At 40.0% G+C, this 22,542-nt stretch overlaps 1 protein-coding gene across 1 annotated transcript in view; it reads left to right on the top strand.

Moving 5' to 3' along the window:
- The window catches only part of MYO3B (myosin IIIB), a 312,077-nt gene that overhangs the window by 129,115 nt on the left and 160,420 nt on the right, over positions 1-22,542 (top strand). Inside the window, exons 16-22 of the mRNA XM_043504856.1 lie at positions 228-342; positions 791-917; positions 1,062-1,272; positions 2,881-3,028; positions 4,837-4,990; positions 7,484-7,572; positions 9,416-9,545. Of these exons, the coding sequence (XP_043360791.1) occupies positions 228-342; positions 791-917; positions 1,062-1,272; positions 2,881-3,028; positions 4,837-4,990; positions 7,484-7,572; positions 9,416-9,545 (974 nt within the window). The remainder of the gene's footprint in view (positions 1-227; positions 343-790; positions 918-1,061; positions 1,273-2,880; positions 3,029-4,836; positions 4,991-7,483; positions 7,573-9,415; positions 9,546-22,542) is intronic.

A 22,542-nucleotide genomic window follows, 5' to 3' on the forward strand; every position in this document is an offset into this window, starting at 1 on the left:
TGGAAAACTATAATGTTGGGAAAACACTTTAATTTGTGCTGAAGGAACAAAAACTAATAGAAAGAAAATAATCCAAAATCTTTTTGATTAGCACGACAATATTTATTTGGTTAAAAAACATTCAAATAAGTGGTCTGCTCCATTACTGATGCAATCCTATTGAAATCAGTGGGGGTTGTAGCAGTACATCTGTTAACACAGCATTTTAATTATGCCACTTTATTTAGGTATATTGATAATGAAACTGGAAGAGTAATGCAAGATATTATTACTAAAGACTCATATGGAAGACAATTTGAAGCAATTCAACATTGCTTTAGGATCATAGGATTCACTGATGAGGTAAGAGATTAATCATGAACTAGCTACCAAAGCATTATTGACCTTATTTTTAAAAACCACCTCCAACGCTTCCTGTGCAAATAGTGGCATTTGTTGTCTAAATATATCATTATATATATCATTGTCTAAATATATCATTATTCTCACCTTTGTAATTGTGTGTACAAAACTGCATCCACAGAACTGGAGGACAGACTGAGGCTTCAGTTTTACTGAGGCAAGCTCCTTTCTATCCCCTTCACATTTCCATTTCTATCTCACTTTTCCACTTCAGCGGGAGTTTGCCTGAATAAAAATAGAGTAAAAACTGAACTGGGCAAGTAAAAATCTCAGAATGACCCAAGGACTTTACACACACACTCCCTATCTTATTTTTAAACAGGCCACATTTGGGGGCTACAACTAACTAATTGTGTCTTGTTAAGGTAGTTCTTGTCTCATTTTGCAGGAAGTGCATTCAGTTTACAAAATTCTGGCTGGAATCTTGAATACAGGAAACATTGAGTTTGCTGCCATTTCCTCACAACACCAAATTGATAAAAGTGAAGTTCCCAATGCAGAGGCCTTAGATAATGGTAAATATGTTTTTAATATTGTCAGTTCTATAAATGCAGCTTGATTGCATTTGTAAAAATCTCTAACTGATGGGTATCAGGTCGGTAGTGCTGGCAATTTTTGTTCTCCAGTCACAGCCATCTTTCCTGTCTGTTATCTTCCAGCTGCTGCACTGCTCAGTATTGGTCCAGAAGAGCTCCAGGAAGCTCTAACCTCTCACTGTGTTGTAACACGAGGAGAGACTATTATCCGAACAAACACAGTGGACAAAGCCGCTGATGTGCGAGATGCCATGTCTAAAGCACTTTATGGCCGACTCTTCAGCTGGATTGTAAATCGCATTAATACACTGCTGCAGCCAGATAAAAATATATGGCAAGTTACATATTACTGACATGTGTAATGGGATCATCCCCTTTTGTAGTTTTGATTTTGCTGGAGGAATACTGTGTTTATTTGGAAAAGACCTCAAAATGGCCTTCATGCTGTGATCCTGAATTCTGTTTCCAGGACATTAACTCCATCCTTTTCAAAGAGCTCACTGGGATTTGGCTACTGAAATCAATGGGAATTGTGTGGTTAAAATCTCAGGCAAGTCTTTAAAAAGAGCCTGTGTATCTGGTAAGCATGAAAATCCTACCAGATGCCCATAGATAACCAGGCTGGATACATTAAACACAAGTATTGTTCTGTGTGGTCCTTCCAGTTCTCAAGTAGTATTAAACTAGTGATAAAATATAAATATAAATGATTACAGAACAGCTACTTAATGAATATATTTTTGACATTCTAATGCAAGCTGTTAAAACCAGCTGTCAAAACATTTAATTATGAAAACTTAAATGCCAATTTGCATTATGGAAATGTTTACACTGTGCCATCTTATTCCTTTCCTGGAACAAAGCCAGATACTCAGACCCCGTTCTAGCTGCTTTGCACTTCTCAAGGAGCAACTGGGTATTCCCAAGCATAAGTGAATCCCTCAGGTGGTGTAAAGCTGGCATAGCTGCTTTGATTTTGTTGGCTCCCCCCACATTCTCCATGGAGAGGATATGTTGGAAGTGGGGGAAGGCATGGAGAGGATATATCAGGGGCAGGGTTGCAGCAACGTGTCCTCATGGGACAGCTGCTGGTGGTGTAAATTAGAGCAGCCCTTAGGCAGCTTTGAGTTATGCTGGGGGCTGTTTCATTCCCTGGTAGTGCCAGAATTGGAGAAGTGGAATGATGTCTGATATCTCTCTTTCCTTTGTCTCCTCATAGCTGTGCGGCACATGAGCTCAACACAGTAAAAGATGCAGACCACAGTCTGAGACTGCCTGCCTGTCTGTTTTAGGCAGGGTCAAAGTAATGGGAAATGGAGGGAGCACAGCTCCCCCTTTTCTCTCAACAGCAGAGGGAAAGCTCCTCCTCTTCCATAGCCAATGCATGAGAGCTCCTCTTTCTTTCTCAATCTACTTTTGCATGGCTATCTAGGTTGTCCACCGAATAGTCTGCACAGCCCTCTTCTACCTGAAGAGGCTGTCAAATCGTTTTCTGTTAAGATCTGCTTGCTGGAACCATTCCCTTAATACCTCTGAAGAGGTGCTGCTTAGAATCAGCACTTCCCAATGATTTCTCTCTTCCTCCTCCCAAAACCTTAGCAGGTTGTGTAATGCAAGAATCTCAGAGTTGAAGAGGAGTTGGATGGCCAGATGTCCTGATTTTATAGCGACCGTCCTGATATTCAGGTCTTTGTCTAATATAGTTGCCTATTTCCCTCCACGCCCTGTTCTGATTTTTCATACTTGCTATCTGGTCACCCTAAAAAGGAGTGTAGTAATGATTATAAACAAATGCACAAGCTGTGTTTGATTTGTACAGGCTGTCTCTCTTCCTTTTGTGGTGGATTGAATTAGTGATAGTATCTGATCTTGAATATCCTGTTTCTTTTGATTTATCCTGGGTTTTGCCCCATGTTGGATTTTGTGTGTGTTTTCTACATAGCAATGCTGAAAGCCGGATGCATGTTGGGATACTGGATATCTTTGGATTTGAGAACTTCACAAGAAATTCCTTTGAACAGCTATGCATAAACATTGCTAATGAACAAATCCAGTTTTATTTCAATCAGCACATCTTTGCACTTGAACAGGTAAATTGGGCTGCTGTGATTGTAAGCTAGATTCAGGAGATCTGTCTGTCTGTCTTTCCAATATAGTACTCCTGAATCTCTCTCTTTATAATAATCTATTTCTAATACAAGAATGTGGCTGAACAATATACCCTATTGTGAGGGATACAGGTACTAATTTAGGGACAGAGCTACATAGCTCTTAAATACTTTACTAAATTACTTTTTGCCATTGGGAAGGGTGTTGTGACCCTTGTTGCATTTTTGAAAGAAAAACTAGCTTTAGGTAATTTTTATGGATTTTATTACAAATTAATAAAAAGACAAACATAAAGAAACTTTTTGCTAAAAATAACTATTAGACTTTTAGTAAACTAAGAATTAAAGAGAACGGTTATCAAATCAAATTATAATTGAGTTAATAAATCAACATATTGACAATAATATGGAATGAAATCAGCAATTGACCAAATCACTGGATGAACACAATCAGGATTTAAATCATGAAGTTAGCATAGTGCATGATCAAGTCTTATATATATTTAAGCCTGGAAAGCTAAGGGGATGTAATTTACTTTTCAGATCTTTGAAGCAGCTAGATTCTTTTAAGTTTCCATTGACTGAGTGGTTGACTTTTTTCTGATTAATTTAGCTCTACTGTGATACAGAATGATTAACAACCTATAATTTCCCTTGTTAGTGCAGAACAAAAGTATAACACAAAATGATTTAAGATATGATTTACTTAGAAATTGGATACACATGTGCTATGTGTTTAATATTTTCTCTCTCTTTCACATCTAAAAAGTATTAACACAAAAAATAATGAATACAGGAAGTAGGTCCCTCTACCAATCCACAAAATAGTTTTTATAGTAATAAAAATAAATATATATAAATAAAATAAAAGGTTTTTAAAAAGAAAAATGTTTTAACAGTGCTTCTGCTTGCTGGGTTTCAGATTTTTAAAGTAAAAATTGTAATTCAGAGAACCAGGTGACATCATCTCTAGTTGGTATTTTATGCTGGCTGGCAGGCTACCTCTGGGCATTTGGCTAGTCAGCTGGCATAGTCTGAAGTGGTCTTGGTCTGTCTCTTCTTTTTTATGGGAAAGGGGGTTGAGGGAGTGCAGCAGCCCTTCTTGGTGTTGCGGTGGCCTGGGAGAATCACCTGTGATCACTGAGATATTTAAGGTTGTGATTCTAGTTCACTCCATCCCATGCCACATCCTGGGAAATCTTCCAAGCAAATCCAGGGATCATAGAACTCCAATCCAGGTTGAGGGTAGGCGAGTTTGACCTTTGGTCAGTCTGGAAAGTCCCATCTCTTATTAGCAGTTCTATAACAACCTAAGTCACCAAACCAAAGAAAGAAATGTGGTCTAGAGTGATTGAAGACTTAATTAAGTTAATATTATTTCTTACTTCACTCCTACTTCCACCCATTCATATTTCCAGTCCCTTAGCAGATCTTAAAATATTCTGGGCTTTTTATTGGCATAGAATTAGGCCACTAACAATTCTATGGCTTGATCATATGGTCATCTCTAAGAAAAAGCGCTGTCGCTTTCTGTTAATACAAATCTTACTTAAGCTAAAGAAAAATTAAGAGTTTACAGAACAAGAAAACGGAAATGTAGAGACTAGACCTCACTCAGACCCATTTCCCACATGATATTGTGACCTAGCTGCCACACAATTGTTGTGAGTTTTGTAGGCAATTAAACGTTATGAGGTGCTATAAACAAGAAAGAAGCTTTGTGCCAGAACTGTCCTGATGGTAATGTTCCCATGGTCAATTCAGTATTAACTGTGTTTATGAATTTGTAGATGGAATATCAGAATGAGGGCATTGATGCTACTACAGTGGAGTATGAGGACAATCGTCCACTTCTAGATATGTTCCTCCAGAAACCAATGGGTGTACTTTCTCTGCTTGACGAAGAAAGTCGATTTCCCCAGGCGACAGACCTGACTTTAGTTGGTAAGAATAATAATTTAAAAACCCCTAAAGAATGATTGATACACATTGAGTGAGAGTCATGACATCTTATAGTATTTTTGCTAGTCTATATAACCACTGAGTCTGTGGCATTAGCAATGGATTGTGAAGGCTTCTGAAAATTCTGCTCTGATGTCACCAATATTCAGACAGGAATAAATGGATTTTTATTTACTTAAGTATTTATTTTCTCTCTTTTTGCTCAGGTGCTCACTTCTTCAACTATTTTTCTAGTTTCTAATTGTTTTATATGGTTAATGTTATTTTATGGTTTAAATATTAATACCTATCTAAATAGGGCTTATTATCATCTACAGGATTTTCAAATATTAAAAAATCATCACAATGCTGCTGTGTGTTAGGTACTTTAAGGATTCTTATTCTCATTTAAAACTGAGGCACAGAAAGGAAGAGAGAGATGCCCGAGACCATACATTGAGTTAGTAGTAGTGACAAGGGTAGAATTCAGATCTTCCTGGCTTTTAACATCATTACCCCATTACACACCACTGTTTTATTACTGATTACCTCATCATAAGGAGAAAGTGTGTGTGTGACTTTGCTGTGCCATCTGCCTAGATAGTTCCTTAACTTGATGATTATTTCATGAACATTTTAATAAATCTTGTTGCCAACTTTAAAATGCATGTAGCCAATATTAAAATATGATCCTATTTTTATTTACTTAGGGCGGAATTCTCCTCTCTGATCAGCAACACAGAGCTCCGGTTGCTGTCAATGGAATGAATACAGAACACACAGTAGAGATATTCACTGCGATTTAGAGAGCCAAATTTAGCCTTAAAATAATAGCTGCAGGTTAGATAGCATAGTGCATACACATGTTTTTCACTTCCAGAGAACTGGGTTCATACTTGATTTTAGATCCAAGGTGCAATGGATGAGAGAGTTTCATTCCAATCCCCATTCATGTGCTGGAGCCAGAAGCCTGCTTGTGAGTCCTATAAATAGGCCAATATTGAATATTGAGTTTACATTTCCCCATAGGCAGACTCCCTGCCTCAGAGCTGTTCAATTCTATTACTGCTGCCTTGAGATCAGGGCGTGCTGGAAGATCTCAAGTTGTGTGTAGCAAGTTGAGATCTTTGACCGTATGCAGGTGTGCCAGTTTGCAACTCACTCCAAATAAAGCTCCAAGCCTAATTCTGTGTCTTAAACTAAAAAATATTTTAGTGGCAATGAAACATAAATAGGAAAAAATCATGAAATTTAAGATTCACAGATTTTAAGCCAGACGGGACCATTCTGATCATCTAGTCTGATCTCCGGCATAATTTAGGCCAGAGAATTTCTCCATGTGATTCCTGTAACAAACCCAGAACTGCTGACTAAGATAAACAAATGCAATGGGAAGTTTCAGTACAAAATATCATAGGATTATCTCATAGGGCAGAAAAGGCCTTGTTCTCACTCAGCTGTATAAGCTGTCTCTCTTTCCGTTAGCTCAGTGTATTGTGGGCATGTACCTCATAGAGTGTCTGTATTTCTCAATAACCAGGGCTTGGGCTGCACAGCTGTAAAATTGCATAGTAGATGTTCAGGCTCAGGCTGGAGCCCAAGCTCTGGGAGCCCATGAGTGGGGTGGGTCCCAGAGCCTAGGCTCCAGCCCAAGCCCCAATGTCTACACTGCAGTTTTACATCCCTGTAGCCCAAGCCCGAGCAGCTAACCCAGGCCAGCTGCAGGTGTTTAATTACTGTGTAGACATATCCCAGAAGGTCCCTTTGGACATAAGCCTGTTTTTCTGAAGAAGTTCAAATGCAGGATAAAAGATGCCTAAAGGCTTTAGCATGTATTTAAATCAAAGTGCAGGTGGACATCTTCTTTGGCTATCCCTTGATGCGAGGATGTTGTCTGCCAAGGGAGTTCATTGGTGGGTTTTTAGATGTCTGAGGAGCCCAGTTCATGCCCTGCAGATTTTCCCACAGAAGTGACAGGTGTAATCTTGGAGGGGACCTAGTTGTTGGCTGGAGTGTTGTGCCCTTTCTTTCTTGTGGATATAACCAATTATGGGAAGGAACAAGGGCATTCAGATAGGGCAGATATGTACATAGCTAGAGGGCTTTGAGTTGGTTATTTATTAAAAAGATAAGATATAAACAAATGAATAAATAAATAGGATATATATGAGAAGTTTCTTCTAGCCTTCTACCTACCAAGCCATTTCATTTGTTAGTTTCCGACAGGCATCCCATTAGAAGTGAGTCGTGAGGGATTTGAAGGACTAGTTTGGGGAAGCTGTTCATTTATAAGTGGCAACTTGGAAGAAAGAACACAGGTGCTTGTAGCAAAAGCTGACAAAGGCTGACATCATTGGTGGACAATGTGATAACTTATAAGAGTATTTTGTACTAATTCTGATTTTTTGGGTTGTAAGCTGTCCCTAATTATGGTGGGGAGTTGTGGTTTGAATTGCTGTTTTTCACCTTTAACCATTACCTTTTTTTAATGACTAGATAAGTTTGAAGATAATTTAAGATGCAAATACTTTTGGAGGCCCAAACGAGTGGAGCTGTGTTTTGGCATTCAGCACTATGCTGGAAAGGTAAAGGCCATATGGTCTGAATATAATAAGTAGTATAGTCACTATCCATTCCATCCAGAGGCATTTATATTGCTTGCAGATTTCTCTCTTTTTAATGGATTAATTGTTTTTAAAGAAACCTAGAATTTGTGATAAGATTGACAATGCAAAATTGCCCATGTTATAAATGCTCCTTACCCAATTCTGGAGGTGGCATCCTGACACGTGAAATGCCACTCCAGCTGAGACTAGGGTGACCAGTTAGCAATTATGAAAAATAGGGATGGGGATAATAGGCGCTTATATAAGACAAAGGCCCTAATATCGGGACTGTCCCTATAAATTTGGGACATCTGGTCACCCCAGTTGAGACATTTCTTAGAAGTGGTGGCCCCCCTTGACCCAGAACAACCTGCACAGTTATAATATCTCTAGCCATTAACACATATACTCAGTAATAGTTGTTTGTGTGGAAGAGAGAGAGCAGGAAAGGAAAGGAGGTTCAATGAATAAAACAGTTTAAAACTGTCTCTGCAATAGTGCTTTCTTTTTAAACTCCTGTAGAGGGAAAAGGAGAGACTGGAAGAATTCCCACCTACATACTGTACTCTAGTACTCTGCAGAACTCAGCAGTTTTGGTTTTAGTTGGTTTCATGTCCACTGAGTTTTGTTTGGAATTTAAGGTATAAATTCCCAGTTGTACACAAAACTCCACCAAAGCAGCCTAGATTTGCATGGTTTCCATGCAGACCTAACTCAGGCCCAATGCAAGGGTCAAGAACCTCTACAAATCTTCCGGTAAACCTCGCCCAACTTTTGGGTTTGTTAAGGAAAACTGTAAAGTTCCACAAAGCTCCAGTAAATCATTGCCACCTAAATGTTAAGTCCTAGAGGCAGTGCTGACTTTCTGTCATTCTCCACAGTAGGGCCAAATTCAGCTCTAGTGTAACTTCAAGACCATATGTCTACACTCTATCGCAGTAAGTGGAACTACGCAACTCCAGCTACTGGAGAGCGATCTGCAGTCGATTTAGTGGGTCTTTAATAGACCCACTAAATCGACCGCCGGTGGATTGATCTCAGAACATCGATGCCTGCGGTAGTGTAGACCTGCCCCATGTGCTGTGCCTGTGTTTTTCCGGCAGTGAGGCCATTTATAGTAAAACTGGATGCTGGAAATTATTGTAGTTTTAAAAAATAAAATCTAAAGCAGAATAACTCTATTCCAATTTTGATACAAAGATTTGATCATTGATTACTAATAACTAATAACTGAGAAAAACAATTCAGAGCAATTTTGCCTTTCAAAGCCTTCAGAATTAAAATTTTAAAAATATTGTGCCCTAAGCCAGTGCAAATTAAAGAGAGGATCCCAGATGAATAAATATCCATTTGGTAACAGTGGCAGTACATTTTGTATCCATTTTGCCAGTGTGCTAGATATGAAATTTTCTCCTGTTTCTCCAGAAGATTTAATTACAGATCACACACTGGCTACATGCAGTAAATGCAGAATGGCTGCTCTGTCTGAAAACCATTGCCTCTTTCACATGTAACCTGTCAAGTTATGCGAGTAGTGTGGTGCTGCAGTGTGTTATGTTGCATTGGGCACGTGGTAGTTTGATGTGATACAGTGTAATACAGTGTGACTCAGCCTAAGCCACTTAAACCAATTTGATATACCAATGACATGTTATGAATGCAGATGCTGTCTAAAGCCAGCTCACACTTTGAGGACACTGCAGTAATTCACCAGCTTGTCAGGTTTGAATTAGCTTACTTGGTCAACTTGCCTGTTTAAAGTAAATGGCAGGGTTTTGGTAGTCTATTTCAGCTGTTTGTTCATTCTGTCTCCAACACCTAGGTATTATATGATGCCTACGGTTTCCTTGAGAAGAACAGAGACACTCTTCCTGCTGATACAGTGGTGGTGCTGAGAACTTCAGAGAACAAACTTCTTCAGCAGCTGTTCTCTAGTCCATTAACCAAAACAGGTATTTCTGTGCATAGCTTTGTTAATATTAAGATTTCTTGACTAGATGCCCCTGCAGACTTCTACTACTGCTGCACTGAACCCTGGCATTGTTTTCCATCAGGGTTACAGAAAGTAATCTGGAGTTGTAAAATACTTAATGCTTGCTATTTTCAAGGCAATTTATGGGCATTAATTAATTAATCAATCCTCACAGCATTGCTGTGAGGTATCCCCACTTCAGAGATGCAGGGAGATTAAATGATAGCCAAGGCCAGACTTCATTGTCAGAGTAGGAATGAGGCCTCAGGAATTTTCTGGGCACTAGTTTTGTGCTCGGACCACTAGACAACACTTCTCTGTCTCTAGCTTCTTGCATAATTTGCTTTACATTGTGTAAACCATGTATATCCAATTTAGGCAAAGATAGTTTTTGCAAGTAACATCCTTTCTGTTTAAACACACCTGCACAATACTTTAAAAATATCTTACTAGTTATGGCATAAAAAATATACCAAACTGATAGAATTAATTATTTCAGATGATTTGAAACTTGGTGACATTGACTTACACATATGTGCCTATGTCTATTGCTAATTTATAACAATAAGGTGAAGTTCAATGACTTCAAAGATAGCTGCCACATACCAACAGAATGTGCATGTGACACTTCTGCCACACAAACACCAACAATGCAACACACACACAGCCAAAAAGAGTCTGCAAACGTTACAGTAGAGTGTGCATGTGACATGTTACATAAACACCAACACTACAACACACATACAAAGCTAAGAGACTGTCAGGAGTTGCTACATAAAAAGAAAAGTCTCTTTCAGAACACGTTAAAAGGATGTAGACACCTGAAGGCTTTTGGTCGGATATGACATTTCTTTCCAGGAGTAAGGAGACCTTTGGTAATTCACTTGTGGTTAGAGAGTTACAGGCTAGAATACGATGATGTATATCCAACCAGTTCATGCAATAATCAGTATCTTGCTGATACAAAATATCAAAACTAATGTGTAGAGTACAGCACAAGTCATTTCAAATTACTCTAAATGCTTTTGGCTGAATTCCACTCTGTAAGCCATGAAACTGCATTAACTTTAGTGGGTTTGCACAAGTGTAGTTGATAGCAATTTTTGAGTCTATTTGACTATATTCTGTATAGGCTAGATGCCCATTATACTGGCTGTATAGTTTGAGGACTATTTTTGTGAGTGTGGCTTTGGTTTGGGCCTCTACAAACCATTCCTAAGAAGGTACCTTCTCTCTCTCCTTTTAGGAGGTGGGAGGTGGAGCTCAGAACCTGAACTTTCCTGTAAGAAAATCGTTCATCTTTTATATTATGAGACCTTACTGTGTAACCTGATTGATCTTAACAGGCACTTTGCTGTAACTTCACTAGGTCAAGGATTATTGTGCTCTTTCAAAACGTCAGTTCTGTCGTCCTTTTAGGAGATCCTAGGGGGAAATGTTAGCAAGCTGGGTTTTTAATAAGTACTATGAGTCAGCCTATTTCTTGTGGTTTTGCATTTGGATGTTACTTTGGGATTCTCATCCTTTGCGGACTAGGGCTGAACAAGATAGAGACAATGATCTTAGCCTTGCTGGAAGGGAGAGGGAAGAACTACTTTTTCTACTCAGTGGCTGCTTGTGAAGGGATGATGTAGTTAAGGAGGAGTCTGCTTCTCCTTTTGCTGCTGTGAGCTTAGCAGTTGGTGAAATGTGGGTGAGGACTATCTTATGAGACTGGGGTCAGCTCTGTGCCCAGTTGGGGGTGAAAACCCCTTTACCTTTACATGCTTTGATTTTTGGGTCCTGGTTGACTTATTGAGAGAGCCTGTTCCATTCATCCAGTCAGATATTTGAGACTGTGCTACCTTGTCAGTGTTTTTGTCATTCTGATCCAATGACTCTGTGCTTTTCCTGTTATTCCTAAATGACAGATTAGGTTCTTTGTTCCAATTAGCAGTCCCAATTATTATAATAACTGTCCGTTATTAGCAGTGAACTTGATTGTGAACAAGGCAATTATACCATACAAGCTTCTCCTGAACTCTGGTCCTTTCACACAAACTTGTCTCTCTGGCTTTTAAAAATATTTTCACCGGCAGCAGGATTGAACTGAGTGCTTTGGGTGAGACACAGGAGGAACTGCACTCTGGCATGCCAATTAGGAGTTGCAGATCACTGTAACTTTATACTGAGTTGCTTTCATGATTTTTTGTATCTTAAATTCTTTACTGTTGTCACTCTCTAAATGGTTCGGGTGACTTCTGCCTTCCGTTACAAAATTTTTGCCTCTCTCTGAAAAAGCAGCAGCAATATTTTCTGCCAGGTCAGTATAACTTGGAATGGTTAAACATGTACTTCTGCATATGATGCTACAAGTCTTTGTGACCTTAAAAAAACCAGACACTTTGTGTTCTATTTTTTTCAGCCATCTAATATAATTGGCACCACTTCTGGTGTAGGGACCTGTGTTCTGAAATCAGATTGTTAAGGTTTGTCTTTGGCAGCCTGCAGGATAAATGAAAGGTTTGGCAGAGAATAGACGGTATAAGTATGGCTATTAATATCTCATCCCTGCTTTGTGAAGGAAGTTAAAGGCAGTCTCCTCTTAACTTTCTGCAAAAAAGCTCTTGTACACAAAATAATAGAGATTATGTAAATGTCCCATAAGATCCTCTGCTTGTATTTGAATGCATCCCTAACCCCAGACATATACTTCATTAGCAAAGCAAGCCAAAATCAAATGCTAACTCTGATTCCAGGATTGCATTTAACATTCCAAGACTTTACAACATTTTCTTCAGTTTGTGTAGATTTATTTACTGACACAAAAAGTTAATAATTTAAATGGAGGCTACATTAAAAAAATGTACCAAGGCAATGTTGCCTTTATATGAGCCTTTCTTCCAGTGTCTTCAATGCTTTGTTTGAAGATAAGCAACAGGACTGTCTTACATCTGTTCACAACTAGCTTTGGAATTTTTGGTGTTCATGCTGTTGGCCGAAGAGCACCCGTCCATCTGTGCAATGGCCACTAGGTGGTGCTATCTCAGAAGTTTGAAAAAAACATGAGCATGATGATTATTACAAAATGCATTTCCTAAATGCCACTAAGAATGAAAATAATGAAACCAGATGCCTGCTTCCCTCCATGCCCTGACAAACTCTTCTCTGTTTGAAGTAAATTTATCTAATGCCTTACATATAGTTTTCAAGTGTCAAAAACTGAGCAGCAGCAAGAAAATAAATATTAAAAAGACAAAATTATTTTTCTAATTTAGGATCATGTGAATCTCTGTAATTTATCAAATGTTCTTACCCTCTCTCAGTGAATGCTTCTATTTCGTTGGAGCAGAATGTGTAGTTTAAAGTGCCAGAAATGAACAGCAGGATGTTAAGAACATGTATGTCGTAGTATAGTTTGCCGTTAAAAGAGTTCACAGATCTCACTAACTGACATCCATACTCAAAGTAAAAATTCTAGGACTGATTCTACAGGGTTCAGACCTCCTATTTTGTTACTTATGGGAGGTAAGGTTCATTCAGAACCTTGCAGAATCTGTTTGCACTTTCTAGTGACCTTTAACTTCAAAAAGAAATGAATATGTTCTGCATAGTGAACCTAAATATTAACCCATTGATTTTCCAAATTGTTTCCATGTTCTACACTATTTCCATCAGCAGAGTTCTTGCTGATGAGAATTGTGTATGTGAAATGAGTGTAGATTGTGCCCCAATTAAAAGAGAGAAGCATAGTGTACTTGCAAGAAACAAGATGTCTCTATTTTGCTGAATTTGCAAGTTCCTGTTTTAGCCAAATGCAACTATTTTGGTCTTTTTAGTTTCACAGATTTTGGGGGATTGGTATCATGAGTGACAGTGTCAGAGACAAAAGGATTAAATAATCTGGGAAAGAGAGTAACCCGAGAACTTTACATTATTCTGAGTTTAATTGAAGGTGGCCTTATAAAAGGCTCAAGCAGCAGTTATAAAAGTAACCCTAGTAACTTCACTTATAGATGCTGATACTGATGTCACCTTGATGTTTGAGCAGATTCTGTCATAATCTCTTAGAGACTGGATTTTGCTTTACGATATCTATAGTAAATATCCTGCAAACCTACCTGGTGGTGTTGCCTTCCCCTCAGAGCAGGTTGCCCCAAAGGGCTTGCATATGCCCTCCTGGCTTGAACTCATCTTGTGAGGGTGTGGATCTGTGGTCTCACAAGGAGGGGTAAATTGGTGAGGATTATACCTGGCATTTCCCTATAGTAGCTGATGAGTCTGATATTTATACCATCAGAGTAATTCTCTCTACTCCTGCCTCAAACCAGGAAGAGGTCAGAGGAAGGATGGTCCAGTGGTTAGCCCTGAGGAGTCGTTGGTTAAAGTCCCTGCTCAGCCACAGACTTTCTGTATGAGCCTGGGCAAATCACTTTGTCTCTGTTCCTTGGTTGCCCCCAAAATGGAGATAAGAGAACTTTTCTACCTCACTGGATTGTGAAGCATGCAGATACTATGGTAATGGGGCCGTTTTAGTGCCCTAGATAGATAAAATACATTTAAAAAACCCTCAGCTTCTGAGTGAAGGTGGCTATAACTGCCCTTTTAAAGGTTTAGTTTTTAGGTGAGATCGACAGTTGAACAAAAGAAGGGTTGCTTGCATAGTTATGGGATTGTCAATAGCCCATGAATTTATGCACTAAGCCTCTGGTGCCAGCTACAATGTGTTACATGTTTTTACTGCTGTGGAAATACAGTAATGGTTAAATATAACCTGAGCTTGCCTCAGAAATCCTAATAGAATCCCATGATCCCCACTGATCAGGCCAGATGCTGTAGCCCTACACATCTCTAACATGTATCACTGAATTGCATAAAAACAATTGAACAAGTTATAGCAAAAGTGGCAAATATATAGGGACTTTAGAAGGAAAATCTGCCTGGGCTGAGCTTACAACCAATATTTTTAAGGCACTTGAGTAAGTAATATGGAAAATTATTGCCATATTGCCTCCCCTATTGTTTAACAAGCAAAAGTTCCTTTTAAATGTAGTAGGCTTGTTTAAACTGGAGAAGCTTAAATTTTTTAATTAGCTCACCTAAATCTATATTAAAAGCAATTAAGCCTATACTATGGACTTGGTTTTAGGCAACCTAACCCATTCTAGTTCAAAAAGAAAAGGAGGACTTGTGGCACCTTAGTCCTCCTTTTCTTTTTGCAGATACAGACTAACATGGCTGCTACTCTGAAACCATTCTAGTTCAGTAAAACCAGCTCAGGCCACTTTGAACTGCCTAAAACTATGTCTACACTACAGCTCTAACTGATTGATAAATTGCTTTTGTTGAACTAATTTTAATATCACTTAGAATATCACTTTCCCCAATGTGGACATGCTCTATGCTAAACCCGGCTACCTACCACCATCACCACTACCCACAAGAGTGGCTTAGTAACAAGCTATAAATGAGTGTCTTAGATCCTAATGAGTGCCCCTTCCTGGCCATCCACTAGGACTGCTGTGAGCAGTGTGACCCAAGAATCTCTGGATACCAATAGGCAGGGGGCACTGCAGTATATAGGGGTACAGGGATCCCCTGGATTCACCAAAAAAGTCATGTGATGTCATTATTGAAAGCCTGTCTCATAGTAGTCATCATAATCATTGCAAAATGTATGTATGGAAAATATATATGAGGAGTTATGTATATATCCTAAAATTTATGTTTTCTAGGTCTGTAGTTAAAAACAGGTGACTCATAGGTAGTGTTTCTTGAAACAAACTCCTCCCAGATGGGATGGGAGACACTTATCCTAAGGTTGCAACAATGTGTATTGGCATTCTAAGTCAAATGCTAATGAAGAGCTGGGGGAGACTTGAGAAGCAAATTAAAGAAAAAGGTAAACAGAAGGGCGGGCCTGTCTTGAGGTGAAAATTGATAGTCTGTTCTGGTAGATTTGGGGGTGCAAAGAGGCACCCTGGCACGATGGTATACTGTACCTAGGAAATAAATGGACAGCGAGATTGCTTCATGCCTTGGCTGAAAATGCTGAAGAGAATTTGGGTGAGATAAGCTTCTTTAGACATAAGGATAACTGGTTATTTAGTTAAATTGAGGCTTTAGAATGTGTGATATGATCTTGTTTCATATGTAACTATTTGTTCCGGTCTCTCACACTGTTTTTTATTCGAATCTCTATTCTTTTTAAGTAAATGTCCTTTTTTTTTTTATAATATAACTCAAGTGCTGTGCATACTACAGGAGCATTGGTCTAAGCCAAAACTGGTAAACTGTGGTAGTCTGTTCCATCTGGGATTTCTGTGGGTATCCAGTGATCAAAGTATGGATACCACAGGGGGACATTTTGAAGGGACTCGGCGGTTGGGGTCAACCTACAAGGCAAAGACAGGACTTGTGTAGCCCAGAGGAGAGTGCTTGAGTAACTGACGGGCTGGTTGTGTTAGGGAGATGACATCCAGCTAACACAGGCAAGACTCCCTCACATAGTAACAAAGTGACTCTCAGCCCTGGGTGCCCCGGGAAGCATCACCAGGAGAATCCAAGCCGTTGTGCTATGGAACCTTAGGGTGCTTCAAGTTTCCAAAGCTGCAGTAGTGGTTTCTCTCTTGGCCTCTCTAGCATATTTCCTGGGCACTGGCTCTCAGTTTGCTATCTCTTCTCCAAAATGGAGCGCCTCAGCCTACCTGCTGTATGCCTCAGGACCAGCACTGACCCCTGAGATACCCCAGTAACTTAAACACATTCGTCTCCCAGAACTCCACCCAAAAAGTATGAAGCTTCTGGTTACAGTTTAACTCGCAGAGGCACACAGTAGTTGTGAAGTAGTCCACACACACCCTTTGCACAATCTAACACTTTTGTGCTCTTTTATACTTAACCATATACACATGATAAAGCTTCTGTGACTCAGTATTGCCAACCCTGAATGTTCAAAATCATGAGTCAGGTTCACCAAAAATCATGAGATTTGCTTTAAAATAATAAGATTATGTAAAAAATAATAGATTTGGTGTTCTTTTTATTTGCCTTCTGCTTTTTGAGTCTTTAGAATGCACTGGGGTCACATTTTGAAACTTTCTCCACAGCCACAAGGACTAGAAGCTTACTTTTTCTTTAAGAATGAAGGCTGAAATCATCACATATGTACTTGACTCCAGGAGCTGGGGCTTTAAGAAAAACAATAATTATCATGAGACTCATGACAAAATCACGAGAATTGGCAGGACTAGGACTTTGCTATGTCCTGCCCCATGCTTTCACTTCTTTTATTGCCCCCTTGTTCCCATGTGGTTCTCTATTTAAACCCACCTGGCTTCCTTTGTTCTGTCTTTTGGATAACTTTCCAATGCTCCTGCCTTCCGCTTCCCTTCAGAGGAGTTAAGCTAAAAATGGTTTTCTTAGGATGCATTTCACCCACTGTTTAGGTGTTTGCGCCTGAATAGGGTCTTTAGTTTAAGACCACTCCATTGTATCTCTGTCTGGTGTGACAAGTCCTGACTTGTCAGCAGTGGTGGAGCTACATACATATAGGCACTCATGACTGAGCAGATTTTCATAATAAAACTTCACAGTATCAATCAGAATTCATAAGGTATACAGATATAGCCCTAGTTCATCACAGTGGGATGGCTCAAATAAATGTTCTAACATAGGGTAGTCTACACTGCAGCTGGTATATGTGGTTCCCAGGCGGGTAGACAGACACATGCTAGCTCTGCTTGAACTTGTGGGCTAAAAATAGCAGCACGGCCATGATGGCAAGGGTAGAAGCTTAGGCTAGCCACCTGAGTATGTATTCAGTGGGTCAGGCAGGATTATACTTGGGTGGCTAGCATGATCCCCTGTCTGTGCCTCTGCAGCCACATTGCTATTTTTAGCACAGCAGCTCCAATAGACCTAGCATGTGTCTGTCTACCTGCACTGGGAAGCATACTCTCAGCTGCTGTGTAAACCCTGTGTTTTGGATGGTATTAGACTGTCAGGTTCTGCAGAGCAGTTGGAGACAGTTTTTGTGTGAGAAATGGCTGGAAATTTGAACTGAGCTGCTTTTTTGGTGTTTTGGAAGTTAACGTCAGATCCCTTCTAGGAAAACCAGTCATAACCACTAACAAAGCAATATTTTGATTGTCCAAGTGTTTCAGGTGTTGACAGGGAAGAAATAATTACTGTGATGGGAAAGCAAAGTTTGCTGTCCACAGCACAGTCTTACCGAGACCATTTTCCAAAACATTAATTGTTAAAGGTTCCTGAGCAATCCTGCTCCCCTAAAGAAAAAATGTATGTTAGTCACTTGCCTGCCACTTTGTGCACTGGATTACATTATGGCAAGAGAAAGCTTGTAAATATTTCTTCATCCTTATTCATGGAAGGACCATCTCTGAGTGTCTTCCCTGAATCATTTAAAAGTAACAGGGTGGCACACAGATAATGGCATACTGGAGACTGTTCCCATGGTATCCTATGATAACTGTTTTATGAGCCCAGAAGAAGAGGGAACTCATTTTCTACTTCCCTAATGGTATTTGTTTCTTGGTCCACACTTGCATAATTTTGTTTCCCGTTGTGTTCAATGCTCATGGGTGCCACAGCTCCTTTGGTCTTGAATTGAGGATTCACTGTGCATGGTCTAGTGTCAGAACACCTGATTTAATATGTGATTCCAACACCCATGGCATCCAACTTTTTAAAATCATGGAACTGTCTCAGAAGAAACTTCTTTTTCCTGAGGGACACCCATTGGTCTGTTGCCACTGTGCCATCATCCATGATTCTCTGTTGTTTATCTTCAGCAAATAATGTATTATCTCTTTTTATAAGCTCTATACTGTAGAATGAGTTGTTAGGGGACGATTGCCTCTGCTGGATGTCAAAGGTTCAGCTAATAATCCCACGGCTGATTCTGAAGAGGCCTACATCCAGTTCTCTGCAGTTTGGGTCTTCTGTTTGCTTTCTCAGCTGTAATCAACTAGCAGAAATCTGGTAACTGTCCTCTAACAACAAACCATACATGCTTTTTAAAAAAAGCACGAGTAACCTTTTTAGCATTAATAGTGACCTGGGAAGGAGGGGAGGAAATGTTTGTGTTTGAACCTTTTTTGGCTCCTATATAGTGTGTAAAGATGGAGTAATAGGGTTTTATTTTTTAAAAGAGTATTGTTTTTCATTAAATATACCAGATGAAATATTGGCCACATTGAATTCAATGGAGGCTGGGCTGACATTTTTTTAAATGATTTGCAGTTATCAATTTAACTTGGCAATTTTCAATTTAATATACAGTGTCTCCGTATAAATTATCGATATTTTTGACAGCAAATGATACTTACTGAACAATCAGAAATAGTGAAAAATAACTAGATTCTTTTGGATTCCAATCCTTCAATCCTTTTACTACTAGACACAGGGTGAAATCCTGGATCCATTGAAGACAATGGGAATTTTGCCATTGACAGCAGTGGAGTCAGGATTTTACCTGTACTGCTTATTACTGTGTAATCCCATTGAGTACAGGCACTCTGCCTGGTGATAAGTGTTTGCAGAATTGGGCCCTTGACTTAGTGTACGTCATGTTTATTCACTGAAATGAAATGTGTTTCCATTTAGGCTTAAAGGTTGTTTTTTTTTCCTTTTAATTCCACAGATCACAATAGAAAAAAATATTCCAAACATTTTACAATTTATTAATTTATCTCATAATAAAATCTATTTATAATGGGACTTTTGTGTCATATATTTTCCCTATTAAAAGATAACTGCAGGCACTTTAAATCAAATGAATCCGAAACAAAGCCATTATAATTATAATCTCTCTACTTAAAGATGAATCAGAACTTACATTTTCTAAGAATTTGGGTCAAGTTAATAGAAGCTATATATTTTCTTTTTAGAACACAAGAGGCTTTCCTACTTCTGATTGTTTGATCCATATGTTAAAAGCATATAAAAATTAATTGTTTTTGCTTTGCTGCCAGTGTATTGTGTGCAAAGAGAGGCTTTAAACCACAGCTGTGCACTTTAACAATTGTGAACTTTACTGTGTTGCAGATGTGGGACATCAGTAAACTAAATTAAATGGAGCTTAACTGAGCTTTAGAGTTGGGTGTTTGATTACATTTTATTTAGGTTCCCAGTTGCACAGTATACATACAGTTCCACGCTTCCTCTGTCTGAAGCTTTTCCTCAGATCCCAGGATTTGTGTCACAAGGCAATGGAAATATACAGATGCTCATAATCAGATTCAATAAAAGTAGGATCCAGGGCATGCCACCCATATAGGCTATCTGGGATAGCCATAAAAATGGAGCTCACCTAGGGACAGAACCTTCTATCAAAATCACAAGTAAGGGCCCAGTCATGCAAACACACAATACAAGATATAATTGTCACTATTGTCAATAATTCCATTACAATCAAGAGTGACATGAATCTCTGGGATTACTCATGGCAGTAAGCACTACAGTTGTTACTCTAGGCCAGATCTAGCCTTGCTCTCATTAAGTAGTATCTTACTCCATGAGAAGTCAATTGACTTCAGTGTGAGTACTTGCAGAATAAATTACTCCTGGATAAAGATGGCAGAATCTGGCTGTAAGTGTCTGAAGACTTGGACATAGATAGGACTGAGTTATTTTAAGAAATAGATATTGATGGTTTAATTGTGTCAATTCATAAAAGGCATTCCTAATAAGCAAAACTTGGGAGGAACTTTGTTTTGTTCTCTACCTTCTTAATAGCATAGGGAAGATGATCCTTTCTCTTTTAATATTTCCAACTACTAGAGCTGGTCAAAACATTTTTGATGAAAATTTTTCCTGTTGCAGAATGCTGTTTTGTCTAAACCAATATCTTTCCATGAATAAAGTTTCAATAAAGACTTTATTGGGAAGGTTTCTCAGGTCCAGGAGAGAGAGAGAGAGAGAGAGACTGACCCACCCCAGAATAGCTAATAGACTGGTCATAGGGCATTTGCCAGAGATGTGGGAGTGCCACACAGCCCTGGTCTATACTAGGCGTTGAGGTCGAATTTAGCAGCGTTAAATCGATGTAACCCTGCACCCGTCCACATGACAAAGCCCTTTTTTTTCAACTTAAAGGGCTCTTAAAATCGATTTCCTTACTCCACCCCCCGACAAGGGGATTAGCGCTGAAATTGGTTTTGCTGGGTCGAATTTGGGGTACCGTGGATGCAATTAGAGGGTATTGGCCTCCGTGAGCTATCCCCATTCAGAGCTCATCAGCAGAGGTGACCATGATGGAGTCCCAAAATTGCAAAAGAGCTCCAGCATGGACCGAACTGGAGGTACGGGATCTGATCGCTGTATGGGGAGAGGAATCCATGCTATCAGAACTACGTTCCAGTTTTCGAAATACCAAAACATTTGTGAAAATCTCCCAGGGCATGAAGGACAGAGGGACCCAAAGCAGTGCCGCGTGAAATTTAAGGAGCTGAGGCAAGCCTACCAGAAAACCAGAGAGGCGAACAGCCACTCCGGGTCAGAGCCCCATAGAGCGGTCAGTGCCGCTTCTATGATGAGTTGCATGCCATTTTAGGGGGTTCAGCCACCACTACCCCAGCCGTGTTGTTTGACTCCTTCAATGGAGATGGAGGCAACACGGAAGCAGGTTTTGGGGATGAGGAAGACGATGATGATGAGGTTGTAGATATCTCACAGCAAACAAGCGGAGAAACCGGTTTTCCCGACAGCCAGGAACTGTTTCTCACCCTGGACCTGGAGCCAGTACCCCCCGAACCCACCCAAGGCTGCCTCCCGGACTCACCAGGCAGAGAAGGGACCTCTGGTGAGTGTACCTTTTAAAATACTATACAAGGTTTAAAAGCCAGCATGTTTAATGATTAATTTGCCCTGGCATTCGTGGCTCTCCTGGGTATACTCCCAAAGCCTTTGCAAAAGGTTTCTGGGGAGGGCCGCCTTATTCCATCCACCATGGTAGGACACTTCACCACTCTAGGCCAGTAGCACGTACTCAGAAATCATTGTAGAACAAAGCATTGCAGTGTATGTTTGCTAGCATTCAAACAACATCCATTCTTTATCTCTCTGTATTATCCTCAGGAGAGTGATATCATTCATGGTCACCTGGTTGAAATAGGGTGCTTTTCTTAAGGGGACATTCAGAGGTGCCTGTTCCTGCTGGGCTGTTTGCCTATGACTGAACAGAAATGTTCCCTGCTGTTAGCCACGCGGTGGGAGGAGGCAAAATGCGACCTTGTAATGAAAGCACATGTGCTATGTATGTAATGTTAACAGCAAGGTTTACTGTGAAAGAGTATACCCATTGTTCTATAAAATGTGTCTTTTCAAATACCACTGTCCCTTTTTTTTTCTCCACCAGCTGCATGTGCTTCAAGGATCACAGGATCTTCTCCTTCCCAGAGGCTAGCAAAGATTAGAAAGTGAAAAAAATGCACTCGCGATTAAATGTTCTCTGAGCTCATGCTGTCCTCCCACACTGACAGAGCACAGACAAATGCATGGAGGCAGACAATGTCAGAGTGCAGGAAAGCACAAAATGACCAGGAGGAGAGGTGGTGGGCTGAAGAGACGAAGTGGCGGGCTGAAGAGAGGGCTGAAGCTGAAAGGTGGCGGCAGCGTGATGAGAGGAAGCAGCATTCAATGCTGAGGCTGCTGGAGGATCAAACTAATATGCTCCAGCATATGGTTGAGCTGCAGGAAAGGCAGCAGGAGCACAGACCACCGCTACAGCCCCTGTGTAATCAACCACCCTCCTCCCCAAGTTCTCCTCACCCAGACGCCCAAGAACGCGGTGGAGGGGCCTCCGGCCACCCAGCCACTCCACCCCAGAGGATTGCCCACGTAACAGAAGGCTGGCATTCAATAAGTTTTAAACTTTTAAAGTACTGTGTGGCCTTGTCCTTCCCTCTTCCACCACCCCTCCTGGGCTACCTTGGTAATTATCCCCCTATTTGTGTGATGAATTAATAAAGAATGCG

Source organism: Dermochelys coriacea, chromosome 11 (assembly GCF_009764565.3).
Source record: "Dermochelys coriacea isolate rDerCor1 chromosome 11, rDerCor1.pri.v4, whole genome shotgun sequence".
In the NCBI taxonomy this organism is placed as follows: Eukaryota; Metazoa; Chordata; order Testudines; family Dermochelyidae; genus Dermochelys; species Dermochelys coriacea.